Source organism: Monodelphis domestica, chromosome 1, assembly GCF_027887165.1.
Source record: "Monodelphis domestica isolate mMonDom1 chromosome 1, mMonDom1.pri, whole genome shotgun sequence".
Classification (NCBI taxonomy): domain Eukaryota; kingdom Metazoa; phylum Chordata; class Mammalia; order Didelphimorphia; family Didelphidae; genus Monodelphis; species Monodelphis domestica.
In genome coordinates, this window is record NC_077227.1 from 264,957,818 (window position 1) to 264,985,762 (window position 27,945).

Genomic DNA, 27,945 nt, shown 5'->3' on the forward strand with positions numbered 1-27,945 from the left:
TCAAAGTGGATTATCTCAGCTTTGCAGGGCTTCAGCCATCTATATATGTCATGATATAAATGTAAAAAATGCACTGAATATGATACTCATGAGTCTTTTCTAATGTCATTTGCTTCACTCAAATTTCACCCAGCCATGCAAAGATCAGGCTGATGAAATTTTCTTAGTAATCCATAGTAATCAGAAGGTTTAACAAGGTATTTTGTGGTTACTTACTCTAAATTGAGAGACAGCTCTGTAAATATATTTTATGTTTATTTTGGTGTGTTTTTAAGGTACCAAATAATTAAACTAAAGTAAACATTGTAATACGATCTTATATGTTTTGACACAGGAGCTCTCCCTAGACCATTTGCTAAAGCTGAGTTTGTTCTTCTCCACTGGCTTTCTGCCTTATCTCTATCTGCCTATCTCATCCTACCTCAATCAAGCTCGTTGGACCTGGGGAGACCAGACAACGTTTTCAGGATTTCTGACCCATTTTCTTAGGGAAGAATATGGAACATTCAACTTGGTAAATTTATTATTAAACTCATTTAAAAATAAAATTCATAAGAAAACTTCCTTCAGTTTTCTTTATGGGCAAAAATTGGAAAAATTACATTAGTTAGATTTTTCATCTTAGTTATTTATATGACAAACTTTTCCTTGGAATGTGCCTTTGAAAATACTTTAGAAGGTGCTGGAATCATCTAATCCACCTTTTTTTTTATGCTACAGAGGTAGAATAATACTCTTTTTCAGGATAACAAGCCCTAAAAAGACTTTGCTGCCTACAGTGGAAACAACATTTCAATAATTTTAGCAGTAGGTGTCACTGTGAGCATTGGGTTTATGAATAAAACTATTAGAGGAAAGTTGAAGAATAAATCCAATATTTTTGGTTGCCTTGGTTGAATTATGATCTTGCACAAATTTGTTGTGCCCTGGGAGTGGTTAATATTCAGTCCAAGACTAAATAAGTTTTTTTTTTAAAGATAGGCATTATATGTAAAGTGTTATTATTTGGAGGAAATGTACTTCTGAATGAGCTTAAAGGTCTTAGTTTCAACAAGATGACTATTAACATGCACCATATAAAAATTAGAGAGTGAGGAAAAACAGTGTAAAATGAGATTACAATATTTTTGGTATATGAAAAATGGAAAAACAGTCAGTCATTTTCATTTAGAGACTATTTTAAGACGGGGAAGATAATCATTTCTTAATGTAAGTATGACCCTCTGCCTTGGTCAATATATGGAAATGGCATTATGTGGAATAGTGTTCATTTTATGAAAATGTTCATTGAGATTCAAGAGAAACTTGGAAATAGAGAATGAAATTCACTTATTGCTTGTGAAATTAATAATTATTTATCAGTGGACATAATGGGACCAAAGATAGTAGAAGAATTTATTTGAAACAAATATTTGAGATGTTCTATAAAGCTGTTTATAACTAATGAAGTTGTTAATTAATTCTTCTTCTGGAAATATTAGTTCAATTGGCATTTAGCTTAGGGTCTAAATCATAGAAATATAGATTTATAGCTGAAAGATACCTTAAAGGCCAGTCAGTCCAACTTTCTCATTTTTAAAGATGTGGACTTGCCCAAAGTCAATCAGATAATAATGCCAGACTTGTGTTCAAAGCTAGGTGCTTTGTCCATTATTTTCTGGAGTTCTTTTTAAAACATTATGTCAGCTTTACACTTCCATGGAAGCTTAAAAAATTCTTTCTTAAGACTCAGAAATAACAATTTTGAAAGATAAAATATATTATATGTTCTAAGTGAATTATTCTCAAAATTTATAAATATTATATACTATGTTCAATTCTTATATGCATTATTAAATATGACTATTTCTTTCTTATGACCAGGCCAAATCTGAGACAGGATCCAGTATGTCTGAAATATTGTTGTGAGTAAAAAATAACTGAAACAATTTTTCAACTAGAGTTTATTTCCCAGAACTTGGCAGGATTGTTGATTTTCCTCTTTGTAAGGAAGTAGCATCTGATTCTAATATGTAATTCTGTGTTTGGTTGATTTTGGTATTGATACTTGTTCTTGATAGAAAACAAAAACATAGAGGACAGACAAATATTGTCTAAGATTTATATACCAAATCATGACATTTCTGTTTGCTACAAGATGACCCAAAATAGAGTTTTTAGAAATAACTTATTCTTTTCACTGGATTTTTATTAATAACTTTTCTTTAAAAATTATTATTCAAGTATTTCATCTACCAAAATTTGAACAAATGTTTTCATATAATTCTAATATGAACTAAGATTTTTAAGTTCTATAGAGATTCATATAGTTCAGATATTTTTAAGTTGTCATTATAGTGTATAAGCAATTATAAAAGGTTCTTCTTGACTTCTCTATTGATTAATATCATCCTTTAGAGGCAGCGTGATGTAGAACAGAGGTGTCAAACACATGGCCAGCAAGTGTCTGCAACACTCCTGGCAGTGGCCAAACCAGATAAAAATGCAATTGGTAAATATTTAACAAAACAAACAAAAATACAGTAAAAGATAGATAATGTTAATTTGTGGTTTTATACATTAGTATGTGGCCACCAAAGATCCTTTAATGGCCTGCATGTCTCTTTGAGTTTAATATCACTGGTGTAGTGGCTAGAAAGGTAGTCAGTTGGGGTTTGCGTGCCTCTATTGAATAATATTGTCTTTGTAACTGAAAGTTATTTAACTTCTAAGTGACCCAAACAGAACCCTAAGACTACAACTTGTGGAGCAAATGTTTATTTATATTGGGAGAAGGAATTTCCTCATCTGTGGTTTTCCATATCTTTGAAATCAAACAACCGGTAAAATATCACTATTAGTAAAACCAAATTGCAATTGAACCACTTGCAGTTTATTTTTTAGCAAGTAGTAAGGCATGCTAACTCTTCAGTAACAATGCTTGAAAGATGGATTTGCTGAAGAATAAACAAATTGAGTCTACTTGAAAAATGTTCCCATCAACCTTTATTATTTTAACTGAACTATGAATTTCTTAATGGCCTCATTAAGTAAAAATATAGGGAAAAACATATTTAACAAACTAGAATATGAAAAAATTGTAGGTCATCATTATGAGGAACCATTTCTATATATTGTTTAGGGGTAAAGGATTTTAGAGTTGTAAGGGACCTTAGTTATTTATTATAATTCCTTCATCCCCCTCATAAGGAATCACTATGACCCAGAAGGATTAAGTGGCTTTACCCAGTTGTGCTCTTCTGCTAAGGAAATAAAAATATCCAAACCATCTATTTGTTTTCAATTTATCGTTTTTTTCTTCTTTCATTCAATAAACACTTACTGGTACCTCCTGTACTCAAAGCACTGTTAGGTGTAAACATAAATGCAAAGATGCATCTCTTTAGTTCTTGAACTAAAGGAATTTACAGTCTTGTGGATTAAGTGGTGTTTACTCTATCTTAGTTCCCACAGTTTCATCTAAATACTACTCTTAGCATTTAACTTTTGAGAAACCCCTTTCCCCTGTTTTTCCCACTTATTGTATCCCTTTATTATATAAATGTTATGCCTTTATTCTCCTAATGGCTCTATTACTTTCCTTTTCATTCTTTGTTAGCCTGTCTCAAAAAAATTGACAGGCTCTGTGCTCTTCCAATTTTTTTCCTTCACCTTAGTTATATAATATTTGGAAATAATATGTTCTCTTGGGGAGTTATAATTTGAATTACAGAGAACTATAATATAATACTGGAATGGTTTAACTAACTCTTATGTGTACAGTATGATAATATATTAGGAGTATGAATACTTAAATCCCTTGTAATAGAAAGAAAAAAGTATAATCTTATACTTAGAAACCTCAAGAAGATGACCACTATCAAAATACTTATTTGAAATAAAAGATAATGAAGGTCTAGCTCATTCATTGATTGAGTAGCAAAAGGGATTCTGGGCATATGAATAGGAGTATTAAGGGGAGGAGCCTTCTAATATAAGAGAAAAATCCTTCATTATGATAGAATTAAGTCATATGTCCTCTTCTAGTCAAACAAATTATATTCTCCCTCAATTCATGTCTCTAAATTTCAATCCTCGACAAGTAAATTATTGAACCTAATCTTAGGCAGTGACCATCTTTCAGAGCTTAAATTTAAACAGTAGTTCTTCAGGAATTAATTTTGAAAACTTGGCCCCATTTTTTTGAAGAATAGTTTAAAGTAAGCATCATGATGGAATCAGAATAATCATAACTTCTTATGGTAGAATTACATTATTACTTTTTCCTTTGTGAAATTGGTACCAGGGAGAGATCACTTTGAGTCAAAAAATATATGCAATATATGCTGTTTTAAATATAAGAAGCTCCTAGAACAAACAACTATAGATGTCACCTGAAATGAAGAGTGGCTATATATTTTTTTAATTGGTAATAGAATTAATTCCTAAAAGAATCATCCTATTTGTCTAAAATTGATTGACTAACATGTACATCACAAGGAATTAACATCAAAGAAAGCATCTCTTAGAGAAATGATTGGGGAAGAATTGGAATGGGGAGAAGGATAAGTGGAAATTTCTGTTTCTGCAATATTTTTGTTGGGTTATTCAAGTAGATATTCTCTAGAAGGACCTCCATATTGTTATTGATTGAGATAGTGTCAACATCTGTGGCATGTAATTAGGGACAATTTTGATTGGTAATTGATAACTAAAAGATCAGGCTGTTATCTACTTTCTTCCTTCCTCCCTCCCTTTTTCTCCCCTCCCCCTTCCTCCTTCTTCTTCTCTCTTCTTCTAAATCAACTCAGAGTGAGGTTATGATGTCTCAAATGAAATACTCTTTCTCTTCTTTATCTTAAATAAGGGGTTTATTTGGGGAAGACGGGAAAAGATAAGAAATGGAGGTAAGAGGGTTGGGGATTTCCCTAATACTACAATGAGTCTCAGGTTGAAGGATGGTGGAATATTTCAATTGGGAGAAATGGCTGATAGGTGTGTAAGTTCAGTCGCTATCACATCAGAGCAAATCAGAGAGAGAGAGAGAGAGAGAGAGAGAGAGAGAGAGAGAGAGAGAGAGAGAGAGAGAGAGAGAGAGAGAGAGAGAGAGAGAGAGAGAGAGAGAGAGAGAGAGAGAGAGAGAGAGAGAGAGAGAGAGAGAGAGAGAGAGAGAGAGAGAGAGAGAGAGAGAGAGAGAGAGAGACTTTGTCCTTCTTTCTTTTGTCTTCAAAGTCAAAAGACAATCTCTCCTTCTGTCTTCAAGGTTAAAGACATAACCCATCAATTGGTCTGTTCCTTTCTTCAACTGCTTCTCCCAGTAACATTCCAAAAAGAATACTCTCATTTGAATGACAGGTCATCAGTTCCAGCTTTTCCTGTTTTTTTGCTTTCCCAATTTCTCTTTTCCACAGTCCTCCCTCTTTGTCTTGGTAAAAGATGCAAACAGCATCTTTTAATAGTACTTACCTTATATATATATATATATATATATATATACACACATATATATATATGTGTGTGTGTGTGTGTGTGTGTGTGTGTATTGATCTAATTTTTTAACCCTGTACTATGTTAAATATTACTCTACCCTCCCAAAATAACAAATCCTAATCTTATTTTAGCTGTTCTCTGTCTACCTAATTCTATGCTTATCCATTCCATGAGATTTCTTCCTACATTGTATTTCTGTGTAAAATATCTATCTATCTATCTATCTATCTATCTATCTATCTATCTATCTATCTATCTATCTATCTCTATATATATCTATATATATATATATATATGTGATGTTGACATGTATGCCGCATGCTTACATAACCTCATGATCACAAGTCCAAAATTTCAAAGTCCTTCCATGTATTTTGATGTTGATTGTAGAAACAATGTGTCTTGGTCTCTTTTCATCTGTGCTGCATGCCCCATTTTGTCTGTTGTCGCTCTTGATTGTAGTCCTGCGTTCTTTAATATTCAGGAACATACAGGAACAATCAGGAACATACATGTGTGTAAGGGTTTTACATGTGCATATATGTAAGATTGAAATTTTTTCATTGTGCATGGAAGTAAGGTATGAATTCTTCACGAGTGCTTGTCAGTATTACTTAGTTGTTCTTCATGTATGGAAGTAAGCTTTACATATGATCATCTTCATGAGTGGGTGTATGCAATATATATAGTATAAGTTCTTAGATTTATGTTAAGAATATGAATTTGAAGTTTTCTTATCTTTTGATGTTTGAATTTTTCACAAGGGGATTTATTGTTTGCTGTCTTTTAGATATATTTTGGAGATAGAATTTGGATATAATGTATTTCAATTGGTCATGGAATTATGTTTTCATGTTAAATAACTTTGTTACTTTCTTTGCTGTAACTATTGTTGGCAGAGACTTTGTATAGATTATATAGAGACTTTTCTTTGGAGCTAATTTTAAAATGCATGTTTTACTGGCTATATTCTTTTTGGAGCTGTTCTATTTGCTTTTTTGCAGAGCTTTTCTGTTATCATTTTAACATGTGCAATGTTCTCTTGTCTGTACTTTCTGTTGATAAGTACTCTCGTGTGCTTTCCTTTCATAGTGACTATTGTTGATTTTTTTTAAAGTTATCATCTTTAATGAAATGACTTTGGAAATAATGTACATTTCCATGACACTAACACAACAGTTTTTGGAACCACAGTAAGATACACAGAATTACATCCATAATTTGTATTAAATGTCAACATTTCGAATAGCAGTTTATTACATGGCAAACAAGATCAAGAAAGCAACCATCAAACAAAAGAGACCCATAGCTTCAGACAAGGTGAATTCCAGGATAGCATATGAGAACAGCTGCTGCTTCAGTGATGGGTTTCTGGCATAACCAATAATGAGAGAACCAAAGATAGTTCCAATACCAGCATCAGAACCAACCACTCATACTGTGGCAGCACCTGCACCAATAAATTTAGCAGCAGTATCAACATCTCTTCTGATAGCACTGGTTTGGAATTCCCTTAATGCTAGCTGAGACACCCTGTTCTGGGTCCCATTAGATACTGTGTTGCCCTCTCCAGGCCTGACCTTTTGTCGAGACAACACTGCTGAAGAAATTGATCTGTATACAATTCTGGATCCAGCACGGATCAAGCAGGCAAGCTTGGCTCAGGTGAAAATCTTAGGAGTGGTTGGGGCAGCAGTGACAGAAGAAGGGATCAAGTGGTGGGAGGCAAGGGCTCGGCTCAGTGTTGCTTTCTTGTCTGTCTGGGGCTGGGGCAGGATGCAGCCTGAATGAATGAGGTAGTGGGTTGGACTGGGTCAGACTACAGCACGCCTTTCTCCTTCTTCTCTCTTCCTCTTCTAAATCAACTCAGGGTGAGTTTATGATGTCTCAAATGAAATACTCTTTCTCTTCTTTATCTTAAATAAGGGGTTTATTTGAGGAAGATAGGGAAGAATAAGAAATGGAGGTAAGAGGGTTGGGGACTTCCCTAATACTACAATGAGTCTCAGGTTGAAGGATGGTGGAATATTTCAATTGGGAGAAATGGCTGATAGGTCTGGAAGTTCAGTCACAACAGAGAAAATCAGAGAGAAAGAGAACTGGACTTTGTTCTTCTTTCTTCTATCTTCAAAGTCAAAGGACAATCTCTTCTTTCTGTCTTCAAGGTTAAAGACATAATGCATCAGTTGGTCTGTTCTTTTCTTCAACTGCTTCTCCCAGTAACATTCCAAAAAAAAATACTCTCATTTGAATGACAGGTCATCAGTCTCAACTTTTCCTGTCTTTTTGCATGCTTTCCCAATTTCTCTTTTCCACAGGTAACATGGAGTTCCAAGAACCCTTTTAGCCATAATTCTTGGTCAAACCAGTTAGCATGATCTGGGTTAATTATACAAGTATAGTTAACAGATACCCGTTACCTATTTTTAACATGATCTCATTCCTTGGCTGACTAACTTTAATAATATTAAATTTTTCAAACTCTTAGAACTCTTTATCGTGTATATATGTGTGTGTGTGTGTGTGTGTGTATAGGTAGGTATAAACTGAGTTTAATTTTCTATCATGTTCTTGTATATGGCCTTTTATTCTCCTAAATTTCAGTTTTTGAAATTTTAAAAATATATTCTATTATTATTATGACTAACATGTTCAGGATTTCAAATGGTATTGCACTTATGAAAAATGCTTGATTTAAAACTTTAAATTATTTAAAATGTAAAATTGTTTGCTCTCTGCCTAGTGAAAATGATAAATTAGATGTTTACTTTTTAGTTTTCAGATGGCAAATATGAAGGTTGAATTATCAGTTAATATCCAAGTCCTTGCAGTGATAGCTTGTTTATGTTTAATAAGACAGTAAGTAATATTTCTATTTTTGCTATTTTTTTCCATTAAGTGAATGAATATTCATTGTGTTGGTATATAGTTATATTCTGAAAAAACTCTAATGTCACCATTTCTTCTTAAGTCAAATTTTAAGTCCTTGTGCATACTATGATTTCTAGAATCCTTAAGAATGTTGAAAGATTGAATTGAGAGGCAGGTAGGTGTCTCAGTGGTTAGAGAGCCAGACCTGGAAACAAGAGGTCTTTGATTCAAATCTGAAATAGATACTTCTTAGCTGTGTGACCCTGGGCAAGTCACTTAATCCCAATTGCCTAGCCCTTACTACCCTTCTACCTTGGAACTGATCCTTAGTATTGATGTGAAGACAGAAGGAAAGGGTCATTTTAAAAAATTGAATTGAATAATATTTTCTTTTCAGATTTACCAAATGAATCTCTTGATAGTCTTAAACTTTTAAGGCATTTGTAACACTCTAAGTATAAATCTTATTTAGATACCAGTTGAAATTGAGTGCAGTTGGTCCACAATTTACAATACCTGATTGATTATGCATCCATTTCTTATACATGACTAGCCAGCAGTGGAAAGAATTCCCTTAGCTTTCTACCATTACTGGGGATTTTTTCTCTCCCCCTTCCTCATATATCTACATGCTGCCTGAGACTACCTACCAGATCAGGGAAGTGAAGAGAAAGTAAGACCTCCCTTAGTAGCTACACTATAGCTCAGTGATGATGAACCTTTTAGTGATGCAGTGCCAGGCTCCACCCCCACCACACCCCAAGAGACTAAGTGCCATGCCCCCCCCCCACATCCTGGATATGCCCTGCCCACCCCTTACTGTACACTGGGGAGAAAGTGCTCCCATTGGACTGCTGGACAGAGGAGAGGGTGATGGACAGAGGGGAGGGTGATGTAAAAAAATGTCAACAGACACAAAGGAGAGGGGGAAGGGAGTAGTTCTGCCCTAGTCCCTCTACCTTTTTAGTAACAAACTCTGAGGGTGGGGGGAAGGTGGGGAAGGTGGCCAAGTACCCACAGGGAATGCCCTGCATGCCATATTTGGCACATGTGCCATCGTCCATAGGTTCACCATCACTGCTATAGCTTATTCTGCCTCAATTTCATTCCTTCAAAGAATAGTGCCATTTGTTTTTCCTTAAGAACTCTGCCTCATTTCCAGTGGGGACATATTTATTACTTTCCTCTGAAATGTAGACAGATTTTTCTTGAGTCCTATTTATACAAAGATCTATCAAACGCATCTATTGGCATTAAAAAAGTTTTCATTTACATTTTTATGTTTACTTTTTATTTTAAATACATAATATAAAGAAAGATTATTATATTATGTCTTGCAGGGACAAACAAAACTCATCATTGGTGTGGCTTTTTGTTGGAATGCTTTGGGTTTATTCATTGTTCTTTGCTTGGAGAGCAAATTTAGATATTTCAAAACCTCTTTTCCTGGGTGTGGTAAGTTTCTCACAATTATTGCCCATCACCTAGAGTTTTGTAAGACTTCATCAGCTTTTTTCCTTACAAGGATTTTAAAAGTAAAAATAATTATGAGAATGCAAAATTACATTAGGGTTATGACTTTTTAAAAAATCCATCAGTTGATTAACAGGAGGTAGTAAATAATAAAAATAAAATCAAAGTGGTTTCATTTAGTCAACTACTTTTATCCCTCCTGCTTTGTTCCCATTTAAAATATAATTATTTTTAGGATGTGAAATTTATCTGTTAGGTTACCCCTCCTGAATGCATTGTTCATCCTGGAGATGGACTTGGAGACTAGAATTGTTTATCATCCCCACTTCATTTCTCTTTTATTGTTCCATCTGCATACACAGAAAATTTCTAGCTTCTCTTACTCCTTTTCTCTCTTTTCCTTTCTCATAGTTTCCCACTTGGAAACTTTACCAGCTCCCATGAGCTTATTTATTCTCTCAATACAGATAACTTCTAGATCTGTTCCTCCAACCCTAGACTCTCTTAAGTTTCACTTCTATACCACAAGCTGTGTAGTGGATTATTGAACTGGTTGTCCCATAAATAGACATTTTAAACTGAATAGATCAAACATTTTAAACTGAATAGATCAAAGCAAGAACTCATTATCTTTCCTCTCAAAACCATCTGTCTCTTAAATTTCTGTTTCTGTCAAAGACATCACCATCTTTAGGGTCACCCGGGACTATAACCTTGTTTTCTTTGACTGCTCACTTTCCTTCCCTCCATGTGTCCATTTGGTTCCTGAGTCTTCTCATTTCTACCTCCACCACCTCTTTCACCTCTGACCCCTTCTCTCTATTCACATATCTACTAACTTAGTTCAGTCAGTCAGCCAAATTAATTAAAATTAAATGCCTACCCAGTGCCAGACACTGCAAGGTTCTGGGGATACTTTGTGTGTTTGGATAGGAAAAGCATACAAGTAGTAAGGAATAGAAGAGGAATTGTTTTGAAAGACTTGTATGCCAGCAGACTAATTGTGGCAATAAGTAATTAGTTCTCATGGGAAAGCATTTAAAGATATTTGCTTGTAGGGGACAAGTACATCTGCTGAACACATCTTGTTCACTTAATGCTTCACAGGTAGAACGCTTCTGGATGCAGAGCAATGCAGTGGTGGCTGTTCTGGCTGGCCTTGGTTTGGCCTCATTTTCTTCTCTGAGTAGCAGGATGCTAAGTGGCAGTTCTGTATTTCAGTTTCTGGAATGGCTTTCAGCAGCTATTTTTGTAATCTACCAAATTTATTCTAATTACAGGTAATAAACTAAGAAGCATTTTTAGAAAAAAAGCATTTTTCTAAATTTTCATTTTATTAAGTCCTTTATTATCACATATTTGTGAAGAACCCAGTGTCATAGTATGATCTAATGTATTTCAGGCTTCTGAGATTATCTAATGCCCCTGTACTTCGTCATCCTTCAGAATCTCCGTCTCTTATACTTTATGACCTACAGATATAAATTATTTGCTATTTGCAGTTTCTTTCCAAGAGCTCCTAAAGGAAAACTGGGGTTTGGGGAGAAACTGTGAAAAAACAGGAGTCTGATGTAGATGATTTTAAGTATTTTGAGTTTTATTACTCCATTTGTAACATGTTATGTGTCCAGAATACCATGTGCTTCATACTGCTTATATTCTTTATATATTGAGTAATTTTTTTCCTTCTCTTACTCTGTAATGGTAGTAATTATTTAATTAATAACATTTCTAAAGTGCCTTGATAGGTTTATAGGATCATAAATTTAGAATTGAAAAGGATCTAAAAGGATATTAAGTCCTCACATTACAAATGAGTAAACCGAACTCCATACAGTTCTAAAGTTATATTCTGTAAGGTCCTACCATAGTAATATGTGGGAGAGCCAGCATCCCAAGTCAGATCCAGTAACCTTTCCACTGACCAGTTTTATTTCTCTTCAGCTAAAAGTTTATCGAGGGATTTAGATATTGTTATTTTACTTTTTTTGGTTAATAAACAAGTATTTATTCATAAAGTACTTACTATGTGCCAGACATTGTGCTAAGTGTTGAGGTTCTAAAGAAAGACATTTTTGGTTTTTGCCTCCTTAAGGGCAGAGATTTGTCTTTTGCCTCTTTCTATATCCCTACCACTTAGTTCAATGCATTGCATATAGTAGGCTCTTAATAAATGTTGATTGATTGATTGTACATCTCATGGCAAAGACCTAACGATTAGGTCCATATGAGATACATGTAATGCATGTAAAATAAAAACAATCTGAAAGAGGAAGACATTAGTAACTTGGGGGAAGGGAGCAAATTGGGTGATACCTCCTCAGAAGCTAGGATATGAGTAGAATCTTGAGGAAAGTCAAGAAAGCAAAGAAGGAGAGCTAGTACAAAGGTGTGAAAATAGGAGACAAATATTGTGTTTGACAGCTTTGTAGGCAGTCTAATGATGCAGCATTGTAAAGTATATTGCAGAGAGTAAGAGTTAAGAAAGCTGAAATATAGGAAAGAGCCAAAGTTATGAAGAACTTTAAATGTCAAGATGCTTAGATAGGACAGGAACCAAGAAAACTGGAAAATGGGATATCTACAGACTGAGACATAACCAAAGGTAGACTATTCATTTTTAGTTCTTAAAATTTGCTTCAGGGTGAGGGATAAATCTTTCTTTGCATAAACTGTCAACAACGTGTACCAGTATAAAATGAGAACTGTAGATGCTTTATCAAAACAGCAATTAATTAGAAATATGGTTTTGTTTACAGATGTGCCTTTTTGCTTAATGGCACTACACTGATTATTATTCCTCAGTTATTTTAAAGGACAAAAATTAAATGCTTTGTTTCTTATTATTAAGTATAATGAACCTCATATTAATTACAAGTAAGGATTCATTTGCTCCAGCTTTTGGCAGTGCTTCAACTCATCCTATTTTTGTTTGATTTCAAGATTTCAGAATTCATGCCAGTTTTTCAAGTTCTAAGAAAGTAAACTTCATGATTAAAGAGTCATACTGCTGTTATGTGCAATAGCAGATAATCACTCTATTAATAAAGGCAGAATAAATCTATTCTCTTATTTCTTATTTTTCTCCTTATTAGACTCTATTCCCTCTGATCCCTTTCTAAACAGTTTATACAGAAGGGAAAAGGGAGCTTTTGGTTCAGGGAATTGTTTAGATTTGTCATTTTGGGGAAGAATTCATAGGGACTTAAAATTTTTGTTTTAAAAAAAAAAGATATTTCATTTTACAATTTAAAATTTTCCTCATGAAATAAATGGGAATTATTCAGAACTATTCAGAATCCTAATTGAAATTGGGAGCCTTATTGTAATAAATGTTGCCATCCTTTAGAAATTAACCTTTCATCTTGCTCTGAAAGAGTTAACTTATCTCGAAAGATGAAGTAGTAGATTCTTTTTTTTTCACTCATAGAACCTGGCCTCCATCTTTTCAAGTGGTATCTAAATTTGGATATTATCTCCACTTTGGTTAATTAATGTTAGAATATTTTCATACAGATTATATGTGAAAAGGGGAAAGTGGTATCATGTTATAATTGTGGTAAAAAAGTAGACTTTAAAAATATATTTTTGTCCTTTTGATTTAGCATTTGTGACCAAAGCACCAATTATGTGATTGATAAATTTGCAAAGAACCTTCTATTTTCTATGCCTCATGATGCAATCATCTTACTCAGAGGAGATTTACCAGGGAATTCTCTTCGTTATTTACATTATTGTGAAGGTCTGAGGCCTGATGTTTCATTGGTAGACCAGGAAGTAAGTATACTAAGAATATTCTAAATATATTATAATTTTATTATTTTAATTTACACAAGTTTTATTTTTGTAAAGCAGGCATACATACAGTTTTCATGACCTATTTAACAATAAGCTTGTGACTTCATATTCCTCTGGCTCTTTTGACTATTTAAACAAGTTAATAAGACATCATATTTTTCTTCAATGTATTAAGAATTGATTTGCTTAATTTTAGATTTATAATAAGATTCTAGGTTGATATAACATAAATGATGAAAATTTTTCAATGCATAGCAAGCTTATTTTAAACATTAGTTGTAAGTAATAATGTCTGATCCATACAAGCAAATATTTCTCATAGGCTTAGGGATTAAAAGAAATTGTGATCCTAAAAGAAATAATTTTGTAAGCAAATAGAAATTTCATTAAAAGTTGAAATTATGTTACTACATAATTTCTTTATGAGTTTGTTATCTCTTTTATCTTAGGAAAGACTAGTGAAAATTTCTTATTTCACGAAAATAATTTTATGGAACTAAAAAAAATTTTTAACTAGCAGGCACCATGATTTAAGGAGAATTAACTCTTTTGTCAATTCATCAACAAGCATTTATTGAGCTCTTACTACTGCCAGGCACTAATTATTATTTTATACACTGGTGATACAAAGAAAAAGTGAAACTGCCCATGCCCCAGAGAAGCTTATGTTCTTTTGGGAGAGGCAATAGGCACTTAAATAAGCATATATTGGTATCATGAGAGACACTGTTAGGATTGGAAAGAAGGAATTGTTCTTATTTTTAAGATGCCTCATAAATAGTTGAGCACATTTTAGAGAAGGACAAGTACTTAGTGAATGAATAAAGATTCATGACTATTTTTATAAGATCTGTGATTTTGCAAAGATATACATTAAAATCTTTTCCTCCCCTCTCTTGTTTGGACTGAGGCCAACCTGAGGTCCATTTTATGGTTTTGTCCTGGATATATAAACTTCCCAGATTATTCTTTAGGAATATACTAGATACTGTGTCAAGGTAGTTTATCCCCTCCCCCTCATGAGGAGCTTTACCTGTCTATCAAGCATTCCTGACATACCACAGTTGCACCAGGTTTTGCATCAGTCAATGTTCTGTACGTCAATAAAGGTCAAGGTTTGGGGCTTCTTAGTGGAGAATTGAAAGAGAATCGGGAGAGAACGGAGAAGAAAACTGAGCAGGCAGGTGAGGGTGGATGGAATGAGGAAGAGACTGGCAGGCTAGGCACCACGTGGTCAGGTTACTTAGGAAGATTTGTCTACCCTTCCAATAAACTTTATAAAATATATATCTAGTACATATAGAAACATGTAGAAATATTATTTAATTCTTACAGTTGGTGTCCATTAATCAGGGACATTTTTTTAGGACCTTAATTTTCTTCTGAGAAAAGTTTTATGTAGGTATAGCTTAGGTAAGATAGAAGCAGCTTTAGTTTGCTGACCTGCCTTCATATGCGAAAGAAACCTTGGTGGAGAGAGGGAACAGGCTACTACTGTTCTTCCCAGATAGTGTAAAGGTTAAAATTTAGGGAGACTGAGGCAGGTAAAAATTAGTTTCTCTCTGCAAGGAATATTATAATTTTATGAGGTTTATTAAAGATTAAGAATTAAAGAAAATAAGAAACACGTGCTTAGGCCAGAGAGGCCTAGACAAGATCTCACCTACATTATGAATAGAGCCACGTCTGCTCCAAAACGGAAGTCCAAAAGACACCACAAAAGCCTTTGCAATCAGGTTAAATCCCTTCTCGATCTCGGCCCACCTGAGAATTCAGTGAGATTACAAAGCATTTTGGGGAAGTGGAGCAAGGGCTTGTGGGGATTGAAGTCCAGAGTTCAAAATCCATTTTTTACAATAGGATCACATTAGATTGGTGAGAAAAGCTCCTTCACTGGTGGCATCCCCCCCCCACTCCTCACCCCATTTTTTTTCTTTCAGCTTGAATAGGGGTGAAGGGGCCCTTTTGCCCATACGGAATCTGGTGGATTTTAGGACCCAACAGTATTCCTGCTCTTTTCCTTTCCACAGCTTGCAAGGTGCTGGTGTTCCTTCTTTCAGCCTAGTGTAGTGTAGGGCAAGGGGAACCCCTTGAACAAATCCTGGGGGTCCTTCCAGGCTGTGGATTAGAGTTAAGGGCTAGAGAAGGGAAAAGGATTCCCCACCTGGTACCCCCACCCCACCCTACCTGACTTGACCTGACCCATTTTGGATGAGAGTGGGGCAGTAAAGGACCTCTGACTTTCCTGGTCTTACAAAAATGCAGGCTTTAGCCACCGTGATCGTTCCTGGCTGCTGGGACTCTGATGCAAAGCCCTCCCACTGCACTCAGCACAGACAGGCCTTTGTGAACTGGGGGAACAGTGCACAGGGGTGACCCCCTAGGAATTGGTGTAAGACCCCCCCCATTCCAAACGGGGCTGAGTTTTGGGTTTTTTTTTTAAACCACGGGGCACTAAAACCCAACAGGTCTTTCCCCATGCACCATACCCGCTGGGATGCTGAGGCAGGGACCTGCTCAGACACACCAATTAAATTAATCCTGGGGGTGTTCCAGGGTGTGGGCTAGGGTTAGGGGCTCCCTTTCCCCCCACAACTTTGAAAATACATGGCCACTGCCTAACCTCGGTGGGAAGGGAAACTTCATTGTTCTCTTTCCATCCCCCACCCTCAAACTTCCCTTGCAGAGTGCCTGCCTTCTTTAGTATATCAAAAGCCACTCTAACCTTGCTTGAAGACTGTCTGCCTTCTTTAGCATATTTAAAGCCATCAAAACTTTGCTTGTAGACTGCCTGCCTTCTTTAGCATATTAAAAGCCAATTTCCCCCCTTCTTTTATCTATCTGCTTGCCTTCCACTCTACATGCATTTATAGCACCACCTACTGTCAAGAATTAAAACTGAAGGAAAACAAAAAGAATTCCTTTGCTGCTGCTACTAGTGATCAAAAATAATGCTATTAAATTGAATACATTTAAATAAAAGGATTACTAATAGAAAATATTAAAAATATTGAATTTAAACCAAAACCAAATTTCTAAAATTGAACAGAGCCAGCATTAAATCAAATTAATTACATGTAATATTAAGGAATAATTTTAGAACACAATAGTATTGATAATACTATCAATAACAATAATTATTAAGTTTCAATAAATATTAGTCATAATTATTAATTACTAATGGTTATCATTGATGATTGATACTTATTTATGGTTTATGGCTATTAATTATTTAAAATAATTATAATAAATGCATGTTATTAATTATTGATAAGATTTCTTATAATAAATGCATATTATTGATTATTAATAATGTCATTTATAATTATAATAAATGTATATTGTTGTTAGTTATTAATAACAACAATTATCAAACTAAATACATATTCATTATTGATACTATTGCTGTGCAACAATTACTGTTTCCTTACATTAGCCTTTTTGTTTTAAACCTCTTATTGCCTTCCACAATAACATTGAAGAACTTTGTGTCTCCCATTTTTTTTTTATGTTTTAGGAACTTTTCATTGTTTCAGCTGATCATTTAGCAGAACTCAAACTAGCTTAAATAGGGCATATAGACTAGAAAATATGGGAAATACTGCAACACATCATGGGAAATCAGGAACTATTCCTCCTGATTCACCTCTGCATTAATTTCTAAATTCCTGAAGTGATTCCAAATTGCCTAAGGAGAATAGAAAGCTTTGTAAGGCATGGATGGAAATATCTTTTTTTCCTGGCCAAAATATGGCTCTTTTGACTTCAAGATCTTAAAAGATTTGAAGTTAGCCATTAGTACTTATGGGCATATCATGTTGATGAATCGACCATCCCTCCAGTGAGGAAACCTTTCTTTCTTTGGAACCAAACTATTCTAGCTTAAGTCCTTCAGTGAAATCTAGCAAGAAACACACTCTATCATCCCACCTGGCCTGTGAGGAGGTTTCTCCTCATGCTGACCCAAACCAGGACTTGAACCCCTAAACTCATCTCCCTGTCAGACCTCACTCATCCCCTACTCCTCCAATCCCCTTTCCCTCAATCTAACTCTCCACCCTTCTTTACCCGCCCATCTCCCCTATTCCCACCTGTACCATCCCTACTTCAATCCTTTTCCATACCCCCCTTCCTATGACTCCTCTAGAACTCACCTGTCCTACTCTCCATGCCATCCCCATCCCCACCCACGATCTTTTTGCTCTGCCTCCCCATCTACTTACCAGCTCCACCCTACTCCCTTCCCCTACCAGCCTCACTGCAACCCACTCCATTGAACTCCAGAACACAAGTCAAGCAGCAGTTATCACAAATGATACTAACTGTCCAAATTGGCCTACTATGGACCTTGAAGAATTAAAAAGAGTGGCAGTGTATGCTTTTGAGAGGCATAAGGAAAAGGAGAAGGAGAACAGTGATTTAGTGGAAGCATTAAGGAAGGAAATAAAGGAATTGACTGCTAAACAGGGTGAGAAGGATAAAGAGAATGCTACTTTAGTAGAGACATTGAGGAAGTAAATAAAAGAATGAACTGAAATAATTGTAAAGGTAAAGCAAGGAGAGATCATAGCTCCCTTACAAGAATCCACAAAACAACCACTAGTGTGTTATTTTTGTGGAAAAGTTAGTCAAGTATTTATGAATTGTAAGAAGAGAAATCAGGAGTATTTATGAATTGTAAGGAGAAATCAGGAAAATGGGAATAGAAATATCAGGAATAGTAATATTAATAGGAGGAATTCAAATAAGGAAAATCAAAACTCACACCCAAATACTTGTACTCAATGTGGGAATTCCCCTCAGTATGGGGGATCCCAGAGGTGTGGACAAAGAAATTGTGGTGAATGATGGTACTTGGGAGGGGAAGGAACTTCAAAGATTCTGGAGGTGAATTTGGAACCGCGAAAATGTGGGTTTCCAAGACTGTGGATTGCCAAAACTGTAAAGGTTTTGGCCAAACTGTAAAGATAATTTTTAGTGTCTTGATTTATATTAAAAATAAGTGGCCGCCATGGGAAAATTCCCAAATATGAAAATACCCAAGTCAGCTGGGTTTTATGGAGATTTTAATTAATACAAATGAAGGAATTAAGGGAAGGGAGAGAGAGAGAGAGAAAATAGTAGAAAGGGCCTTGGCCAAATGGCCTAGGCCTGAGCCTTAAGGGAGAGAGAGTCAGTCTTTATCACTCACCACAAGATCATCCCAAGCAAGCTCTAGTCCTTCACTGAAATCCTCAACTCCTGAACTGAGTTCAGAGACCCTCCTCTGAACTCCTGAACCCCTGAACTGAGTTCAGAGAGCTCATTTTAAAGAGAATTTTCTCTTATGTCACCTCCCCTAAATTTTCACATCTACCAATCATAGTAGATGCTTTTTCCCAGGACTGCCCATTCTTAGTTCTCATCACTCTTTAGTTCTCACCTTCTCTGGGTATATTATATCTTCTGAGTATTTCACATCTCTTTTGCTAAGCTTGCCTTTTGTAAGTTTCTTGACCTTTTAGTGATTAATTTAACCTTTATAGATACTTAGCACCCTTTTGTATTAGCTCTAAAAATAGACCACCTAATTTAGGGTTTTTGCTTCACTCTAAGTATGAGTTGGGGACTTTTCATTGTTCAATCAGGAATTTGCAACTTTATCTTCCCCTAAGGCACTGTCTGAGCAGGGTGGAGTAATTTTAAAGTTCTCAATACATTCCTGACCAAGTACCTCCATTGTTAAAAATGGGGAATAGCTTAACCAAATCTTCTAAGATACAGTCTGAGCAGTTTTAAGATTCACAATTTTAAGTCTTTTTAGACCTCATTGCCTCATTGATGTTAACTCTTTTAGTTTGTTCCCCTCCCCAGAATGAAGAACTCTCTATAACTCAATTCTGAATACAAAATGTATGTGATTTAATGGCAACTATTTCATAATTTATCAATTGAAATATTCTGTTACATTGTCTTAATTTGTACCTCCCCTATGACTATGATTTTACTGAAGAATATCTTTGTAAAAAGCCCATAAACAGCATTTTGTTCCTTTTTGCCTTTGTTAATTGTCACAGAGAAGAAGGATGGACTCCATCACACTGGTTTCAACCTGTATGCAAGTTTTGAGAATTTAATTGCCTAATAATTTAAATTGATTTTAATGAGTATTCAGACTTGATTTTAGTTATCTGGGAACATCTCTACCTCTGACTGATCATTTATTCGCCAGCCTCTTGGGTTGTTTGTAACAAGAGTTAAGGGTCTATTTGTAGTTGAAATGAAGTGCAATGGCATTGTTGTATTTTCCCCACTCTGCATTTATTGAAAATGTAATGGATAACATATCTTTAGTGATTTTTACTTTTTAGTCCTCAGCTCCATGTGAAAATGGTTGGGACATATTGGAGACAGTCCTGTTACACTGTTACAGTCTCATACCAAGAGGGAGGGAGATGCCCAAATGGCTTAGTTAACTTGTGATGTGTTATAATCTCATCCGGGAGTTGGGAATGCTTTTTTCCTGTGAAGCCTTGTAGCTTTGAAATGGATTTCTTATATTTGTAACTCTTCATCAACAGTACAGAGGTTTTTTCTGGGTTTCTCTCCCACCAAATTTTGGAATTATGGTAAGGATAGACTTGGTTAAAAATATCTTTGCCAACATTGAAAGACTGGCTAAATCTGTAGAACTTATGACAAGTATTCATGATTTCAAAGGTTTTTACATGTCACACAGTAAGTAGCTATAGAGACTCATGTGAATCTTAATGATAGCTGGTGAAACCTCTCATGGCTACAAGGAGCATGTTTGTTTGCAGTTATTCTTAAATGGGCTCTTATAATTTGGGGGATTTTGGTACTTTTTAGAATCTGTATTAGTTGTTGTGCCTACTGTTTTTTAAAAGGTTTTTACCTGGTAAAAAAATTATGTACACTCACACTGTGGATCCTGGCCAGATTAAGAGTGATATACATTTCATTTTTGAATGAGCACCTTTTGTGTTGTGAATGAGCACCTTTTGTGTGTGCCTCTGCTTGGCTAACACATTGTCACATGGAATTTGAACTGTGAAATTATGATTTAAAATTTTTTTTCTCTTTATGTTTGTAATAGATATTTGATTTTTTTCTTCTTTCTTTTTTCCTAACCTTGGTGCGATACTTGAAATACATGAAATCAGTATTAATGTTGTTTTTTACTTGAAGGATTAAGTTTACAGTATATATTAGCCCTATTAATATGCATACCCAAAGGCTTTCAACTATGGAAACCTGCCATTTATTGATAAATGTTATGTGACTTTGTTTACTGATTATGTCTGATTCTAAGAGAAGGGAACAAAGAGTGAAGTGAGAAGTACAGTGTGAAGTAGCACATGGTCAAAACAGACCAAATCCAATCCAGGGAGGATTGTTGAACTTCTATGCTAATACAAAAGGACTTGAACCCAGTGTGAGAATCAAGGTTGTGGTGCTCGACATATGTTAAGATGCAGGACTCCCTTGAACCATACTTTGAGTTAAGTATCTCAGGTTGACTATCATCCTGGCTCCCCTTATCTCTGACAGTGACGGTACCATCAAACCAGGGAATGATTTTCCCAGTTGCTGCTGAAACTTAGTCCTTTCTCTCTTATAGTTTGGCAATTTTCTGTAGTCCTGGCTGCAAATGGGTAAAGTGCTATATTGCTGCTTTTGTCCTATAGGCTTGTGGGACAAAGTCACTTTAATAGAGCCTGGCCTGTGATTCAAGAACCCGTTACAGGCTTATTATTTTTTATTCAGAATTTTATACATGTAAGATTTTTTGTTTTATTTTTTTTATCATTTCTGTATTTCTTATTTTTATACAGAATTTCATTTTTTTACTCTTTTATTTGGGATATTTTTGGGGGTGGTTTGTCTTTGTTTTGTTTTTCTTTTGACAATTGTAACTCAGTCATGTATCCCAGTGTGATTCTGGTGTTTGTAAACCCCCCGGGGGGAAGGGGGGGTTGTGTAATTATCCTAAAATCCAAGATTTAAAAATTTTTGGAGAAATTTCAGGAAAAGAAACTTGCCAATACCCCAAAATCAAGAAAGTGGAGTCTTTTGGAGAAGGTGCTATAAAAATTCCTGAAGCCACATACTGCATCAAAGGATCCAGAATGAACTTTGGGATATAATGAACTGAGTTGAAGGGGTTGAACATACTTATTCTGAATGTAAACTCGTATGCCAACAGGGACTGTCCCCTAATTGGCATTTTGTCAATGTGTCTATCAAACAGTTTTTGTATTTTACTCCCATCTCTAAATATTGTAACTCCCTCTTAGAAAAATTCAATATTGTATGTACTTTTAGCTAGAAGGTATTTAGAGTTATGATAGTTATATTTAAATGATCCATTGGGGAGACAGGTCTCCCAAAGGAACACAGGGGGATTGTCAAGGAAATTTATTCCTTCCCCCTCCTGAGGAGCTTTACATGTCTATCAAACATTCCTGACATACCACAGTTGCACCAGGTTTTGTGTCAGTCAACGTTCTGTACATCAATAAATATCAAGATTTGGGGCTTCTTAGGGGTGAATTGAGAGAGAATCGGCGGAGAATGGAGAAGAGAACAGAGCAGGCAAGTGAGGGAGGAAGGAATGAGGAAGAGACTGGCAGGATAGGTACCATGTGGTCAGGTTACTTAGGAAGATTTGTCTACCCTTCCAACAAACTTTATAAAATATTTATCTGGGTAGAAATATTATTTTTAATTCTTACAATACTATGATCATCATCAGTATTAATGAAAACATAAACCTCAAGGGTTAGATTAACAGAAAAATGGAGATTATATGCTTAATTGTACCTACCTATTCATTTTAATGTCCATATATAAATTTATGCAGTATATTAATTGTATTTACTCATTTGATTTCTTTTTAGAAACCTGGAATTAAATATGAAGTTATTTGTGATTTTTTTTTTCTGGCAGATGTTGACTTATGAGTGGTATTTACCTAAGATGGCTAAGCATTTACCAGGTATCTACTTTCCTGGGAACCGGTGGAGTCCTGTGGAAGGAATATTACCTAGTGGAATGGTCATGTTTAATCTTTATCATTTCCTCAAAGTAAATAAACAGTAAGCAGTCCTTTCATGTAATAGCTTTTCTAAAATCTTTAAGCTTTTCAAAAATTGTTTATGTAGCAACTGTGCCTCATCCAAAAGAACAATTTTCTACACTGATTTCCCTGTCACTGGTGAGATTATCTTTGTAATTAAATTGAATATCTATACAGAAATAAGACTAGGCAGAAATAAATGTTATTTTTCTGAGTGAAGTAAAAATAAAGGCAGATTAGCAAGAATAGCATATAAGATCTTAGCACAATTCAGGGAAATTAGAGATGTGCCTGCCTACTTGAAATCGTTGCGGGTGGATAGCAAACAATTAGTTTCCCATTGATGAACACCATGGCCACCTTTTTAATGTAAAGCAAATGTTTTCCAGGAATAATCACTGCACAAAAATAGCCTAAGATTTAAAAAAAATAAGACGAAGTACTTCTATGACTAAGAAACACCTACAGTTGTACTAGTTGGGAGAAATTATGAAAGTTGCCAATCCACATACTTCTCAGCATACAGTTTTTGTTAACTAAGGTCAATATTATAGTGCAGTGATGGTGAACCTTTTAGTGACTGAGTGCCCAAATTGCAACCCTCACACCACATATGAACCCTCCCCACCTTACCCCAGATAGGGGAGGGAGGAAGTACTCCCATTGGGCTACTGGGCAGAGGGACGGGTGATGTGAGAAATGTCCTTAGGTACAGTGGAGAAGGGAAGGAGAACAGCGTCCTCTGGCATACATGCCATGGGTTCACCAACAATTATAGTACATTTGGCCTTCCTTTGAAAGACTGGGTTCTGTCCAGACCCAGAGGTAGAAACTTAAGTGGACTCTCAGAGTATTTAAACATGTCTTTTCTGAAAAGGAATCCTGAGAAATCCATTGTGGTTTTCAAAGTAAAATAGTAAAAGCAAAGTTATGCAGTATTCTGAGTACTCAAAAATCCTAATTAATTATAATTAATTATTATCAATAATAACTTATTCATAATATTCATGAGAATAAAATGTATGAAATAAACATCTGCTAGGAATAAGTATTCTGTGGGAGCAATGTTTAATGTTTTCTAATTTTATAGATTAGAAATCATGACAATATCAAAATTAGACAATGGAGGGGGATGCTTGTTGGTTCAGTGGATTGAGAGCCAGGCCTAGAGATGCGAAGTCCTAGGTTCAAATCTGACCTCAAACCCTTCATAGCTGTGTGACCCTGGGCAAGTCACTTGTCCCCCATTGCCTAGCCCTTACCACTCTTCTGCCTTGGAACCAATACATAATAATGCTTCCAAGAGGGAAGGTAAGAGTTAAAAAAAAATGAGGCAGTGGTTGCTCTCTTTTGTTTTTGGATTCCTAGGAACTACAAAAAGCTACTAAAACCATAGTGCTGTTATATCTTTAAATGATTTTATAGCAAAAGTCTAAATATAAAATCATGGTCCAATAAATATTAGATGAAGCTAACTTTTTTTAAGTTACTTATGTAGAGCATAAATTTAAAATAGCTATTGTCAGCCCCTAAAAATTGGGGCAAAACATTGTTTGGCCACTACACCTCATAATTGTTGAAGGTACACTAAATAATAAGGTTTTTAGAATTAAGTTTTTCAACATTACTAGAAATCTTGCATATCTACCTTCCAATTTTATTTTTCCAGCCTGATTGGCATCATATTCCTGTCTATGAAATGAAAATTTAGTATGAAAAGATATGCGTGAAGGGATAGATACCATAGGAATTTTTCTCTTAAAACTTTGTTTCTATGGTAGTTATTATAACATTGAGTAAACATACTTTTTTTCCCCTTTTCATTTTTTTATGTTCAACTAATTTTATTTTTTAATAAAGTCTCAATAAAACTTGAAGATATTATGCTTGAAGATATTATGAGAAACAACTCTATTCTATGGGAAATATAAATTTAACATTTAAATCCTGAAGCTGAACTTAAAAGTAAATCACCTTTTTTTGTTTTCCATAGCAAAGAGACATTTGTTTGCATAGGACTTCATGAAGGTGACCCAACTTGGAAAGATAACTATTCACTTTGGCCATGGGGTTCTTGTGACAAATTGGTTTCTTCAGAGATTGTATTCAACCCTGAGGAATGGATCAGGCTTACTAGAAATATATATAATTGGACTGAAGAATATGGAAGGTATGAACATATTACATTTTGTTTAGATAACTTGGTTTTTTATTGAATTTTATTTTATTTTTCAATTACATGTAGAAACAATTTTTGACAATTATTTTCTGGCATTTTGCAATTCAGATTCTCCCTTCCCCTTTCCCTTTTTCCCTTTTTCCTTCCCATCCCCTTTTTCCCCTTCCTCTTGTTCCCCTTCCCCTTCCCCTTCTCTTCTGCAGTGAATAGTCTGATATAAGTTATAGTAGTGCTTTCATGTAATTCATATTTCCATATTCCCATGTTGTGACTAAAGAAACATATCACATATATAACCAAAAACTCATAAAGGAAATAAAGTGAAGGATAGTGTGCTTTGATCTGCAGTCAGATTCCAAAGATTTCTTTTTTAGCTGTGGATGGCATTTTTTCTTTCTCTTTTTTTCTATCATGAGTCCTTTGATTATGTTTGAACTTTGTTTTGCTGATAGTAGTTTAGTCCTTCACAGTTGATCATTATATAATATTTCTTTTACTGTATATATTATTCTCCTGTTTCTGCTCACTTCACTTTTCATCAATTCATATAATTATGCCTTTTCATGTTTTTCTGAGCTCATCTTATTCATCATTTTTAATGGTACAATAGTTTTCCATTACAACCATGTACCCATAGCTTATTCACCCATTTCCCATTGATAGATACCCCCTCAGTATATATATGTATAAGAGTTGCTAGAAATATTTTTGTACAAGTTCTTTCCTCTTATCTATGATCTCTTTGGGATACAGAACTAGTATTGGTATTGCTGAGTCAAATGATATGCAAAGGATTATGGCCCTTTGGTTGTGGTTCCATATTGCTCTCTAGAATGATTGTGTCAGTTCACAGCCCCACCAACAGTGCACATCCCCTCCAGCATTGACCATTTTACTCTTTTGTCATAGCCTCATAAGTGTGAGGTGATATCTGAGAGTTGCTTTAATTTGCATTTCTCTAATCAATAGTGAATTGGAGCATTTCATCACATGGCTATGGATAGCTTTAATTCTTTCATCTCAGAACTTCCTTTTCATATCTTTTGATTATCAATTGGGGCATGCTTTGTAGAGGTTGTTTTATGTGCCTGAAATAACCCTAATGTTGGCAAATCTTGTATTTTCTATTCAACCAACACAAAACTTGGGTTTCTGCCATATAGGAACAAAAGGACCTGTTTGATCAAGCTTTACGTTCTGATGTCTGCATTTCCAGTTCATTCTGAAATGAAATGAAATCCATAATATGACCTCAGTTAATTTTTTAAAAATTACATTTTAGAAGTTTTTACTTAGAGACTGCAAAACTTCATTTTTACTGCCATCCTTTGTATGAAGACTACTTTGTCTTCATGAGAACCATCAGTGATCTAGAAGCTTACAGATAGCCTAGAAACTGATGTGCCTCTTTGTAGCAACAATAAGAATTATGCAAGTGGCAGGATGAAGATGTGAGTACTTGTCCTGTGTCCCAGGGAATACAGATTTGAGGGCTACTCCTAGGCATAATCTCTTACTTTTCACTTTGGAAGGTAGACTAATAGCAGTAGTAGGAGTATCAGGGCAAAAAATGATTAGGTTGAAAATGAGTACCCCTACCTCCCAGGAAGTACAGAAACAAATGCCTTCACTTCTCTCAGTTGTTCTCTAGTGGTACAGTTTAGAGGATGGAGCGATAGCAGCAGGAGCATATGTTTATTTATGGGACCTTCCTTTCTGTCTTTGTCCACCTTAGGGTGTATTCCCAGCAGTGAGAACTATGGGTTAAAAGGCATGGACATTTTAATTAGTTTATTAACATAATTCCAATGTTTTCCAGAATGAAAAGCTTTTCTCTTCCAAAAACCACTCCACCATTGACTATTTCTATCTTTTGTCACCTTAGTCAATTTTCTAGGTTTCAAGTGATACTTCAGAACTGTTTTGATTGACATTTTTCTTATTATTGATTTGGAGCAGTTTTTCAGATGGTTGTTAATAGTTTGCCATTAAAAAAAAAAACTATTTGTTCTTATCATTTGACCACTTATCCATTGGGAAATGGCTCTTGGTTTTGTATATCTTTGTTAATTGCCTAAATAGCTTGAACATCAGATCCTGACTTGTTGCAAAAATGTCTTCCCAATTAAAATTTCCTTCAGGGGGCAGCTGGGTAGCTCAGTGGATTGAGAGCCAGGCCTAGAGACGGGAGGTCCTAGGTTAAAATCTGGCCTCAGACACTTCCCAGCTGTGTGACCCTGGGCAAGTCACTTGACCCCCATTGCCTAGCCCTGACCACTTTTCTGCCTTGGAGCCAATACACTGTATTGACACCAAGACGGAAGGTAAGGGTTTAAAAAAAAAAATTTCCTTCAGCTTCACTGTGTTTATTTTCATTCATAAAAAAGTTTTTCAATTTCATATCTTCAAAATTATTTATTTTATCTTCTATAATTGTTCTGTTCTTTAATTGGTTAAAAGTTTCCTCCTAGCCATAGATGTGAAAAGCACCTGATTCCCCTACTACATTTTTATGTGTAATCCATTTTGTTGTAATGGAATACTGTATCTTAGAGACAATAATTCATTAACTTATATGTAACTGCCAGAAACAAATTAATTTATTCTAATTACAGATTTGACCCATCTTCTTGGGAAGCTGTAGCTAATGAAGAAATGTGGCAAGCAAGGTGATTCCATATTTGCATGCATTAATGATTTTAGTGTGTTTTGAAATAGTACAGAAAAATGGTCGATGTTAAATTTCATCTTGTATGATAACAGTGTGTACTGAAATTTTATTTAATTAATAATGCAGAATTTTGTGAGTACAACTCTTAACTCTCCTTCAAATATACTGTTTAGCTTTGAATATCACTGACTCTCTGTATTTCAATTTTCCCTTCATGTTAACGGAAAATTTTATATTGCTCAATGCTCTATACCCACTGAAACATACTAATTGATGCTTATTGTTAAAGACTGAATTCATCTTCTTTTTTTGAACCTCCTCCTATCTTCTGTATTTATATTAAGGGCATCACAATGCTCTCAGGCTTCTATACTTGAAACCCAAGAGTTATCTTTGACTCAACTC

General features: G+C 35.0%; 1 protein-coding gene and 1 pseudogene across 1 annotated transcript in view; one reads left to right on the top strand and one right to left on the bottom strand.

The window, feature by feature from the left end:
* Window positions 1-27,945, top strand: part of TMEM260 (transmembrane protein 260) — a 106,518-nt gene that overhangs the window by 72,467 nt on the left and 6,106 nt on the right. The window contains exons 6-14 of the mRNA XM_007472937.3: window positions 335-514; window positions 1,864-1,904; window positions 8,245-8,328; window positions 9,681-9,795; window positions 10,921-11,093; window positions 13,419-13,590; window positions 22,561-22,709; window positions 24,684-24,860; window positions 27,485-27,538. Of these exons, the coding sequence (XP_007472999.1) occupies window positions 335-514; window positions 1,864-1,904; window positions 8,245-8,328; window positions 9,681-9,795; window positions 10,921-11,093; window positions 13,419-13,590; window positions 22,561-22,709; window positions 24,684-24,860; window positions 27,485-27,538 (1,145 nt within the window). The remainder of the gene's footprint in view (window positions 1-334; window positions 515-1,863; window positions 1,905-8,244; window positions 8,329-9,680; window positions 9,796-10,920; window positions 11,094-13,418; window positions 13,591-22,560; window positions 22,710-24,683; window positions 24,861-27,484; window positions 27,539-27,945) is intronic.
* On the bottom strand, window positions 6,575-7,902 carry LOC103100235 (ATP synthase F(0) complex subunit C3, mitochondrial-like; annotated as a pseudogene).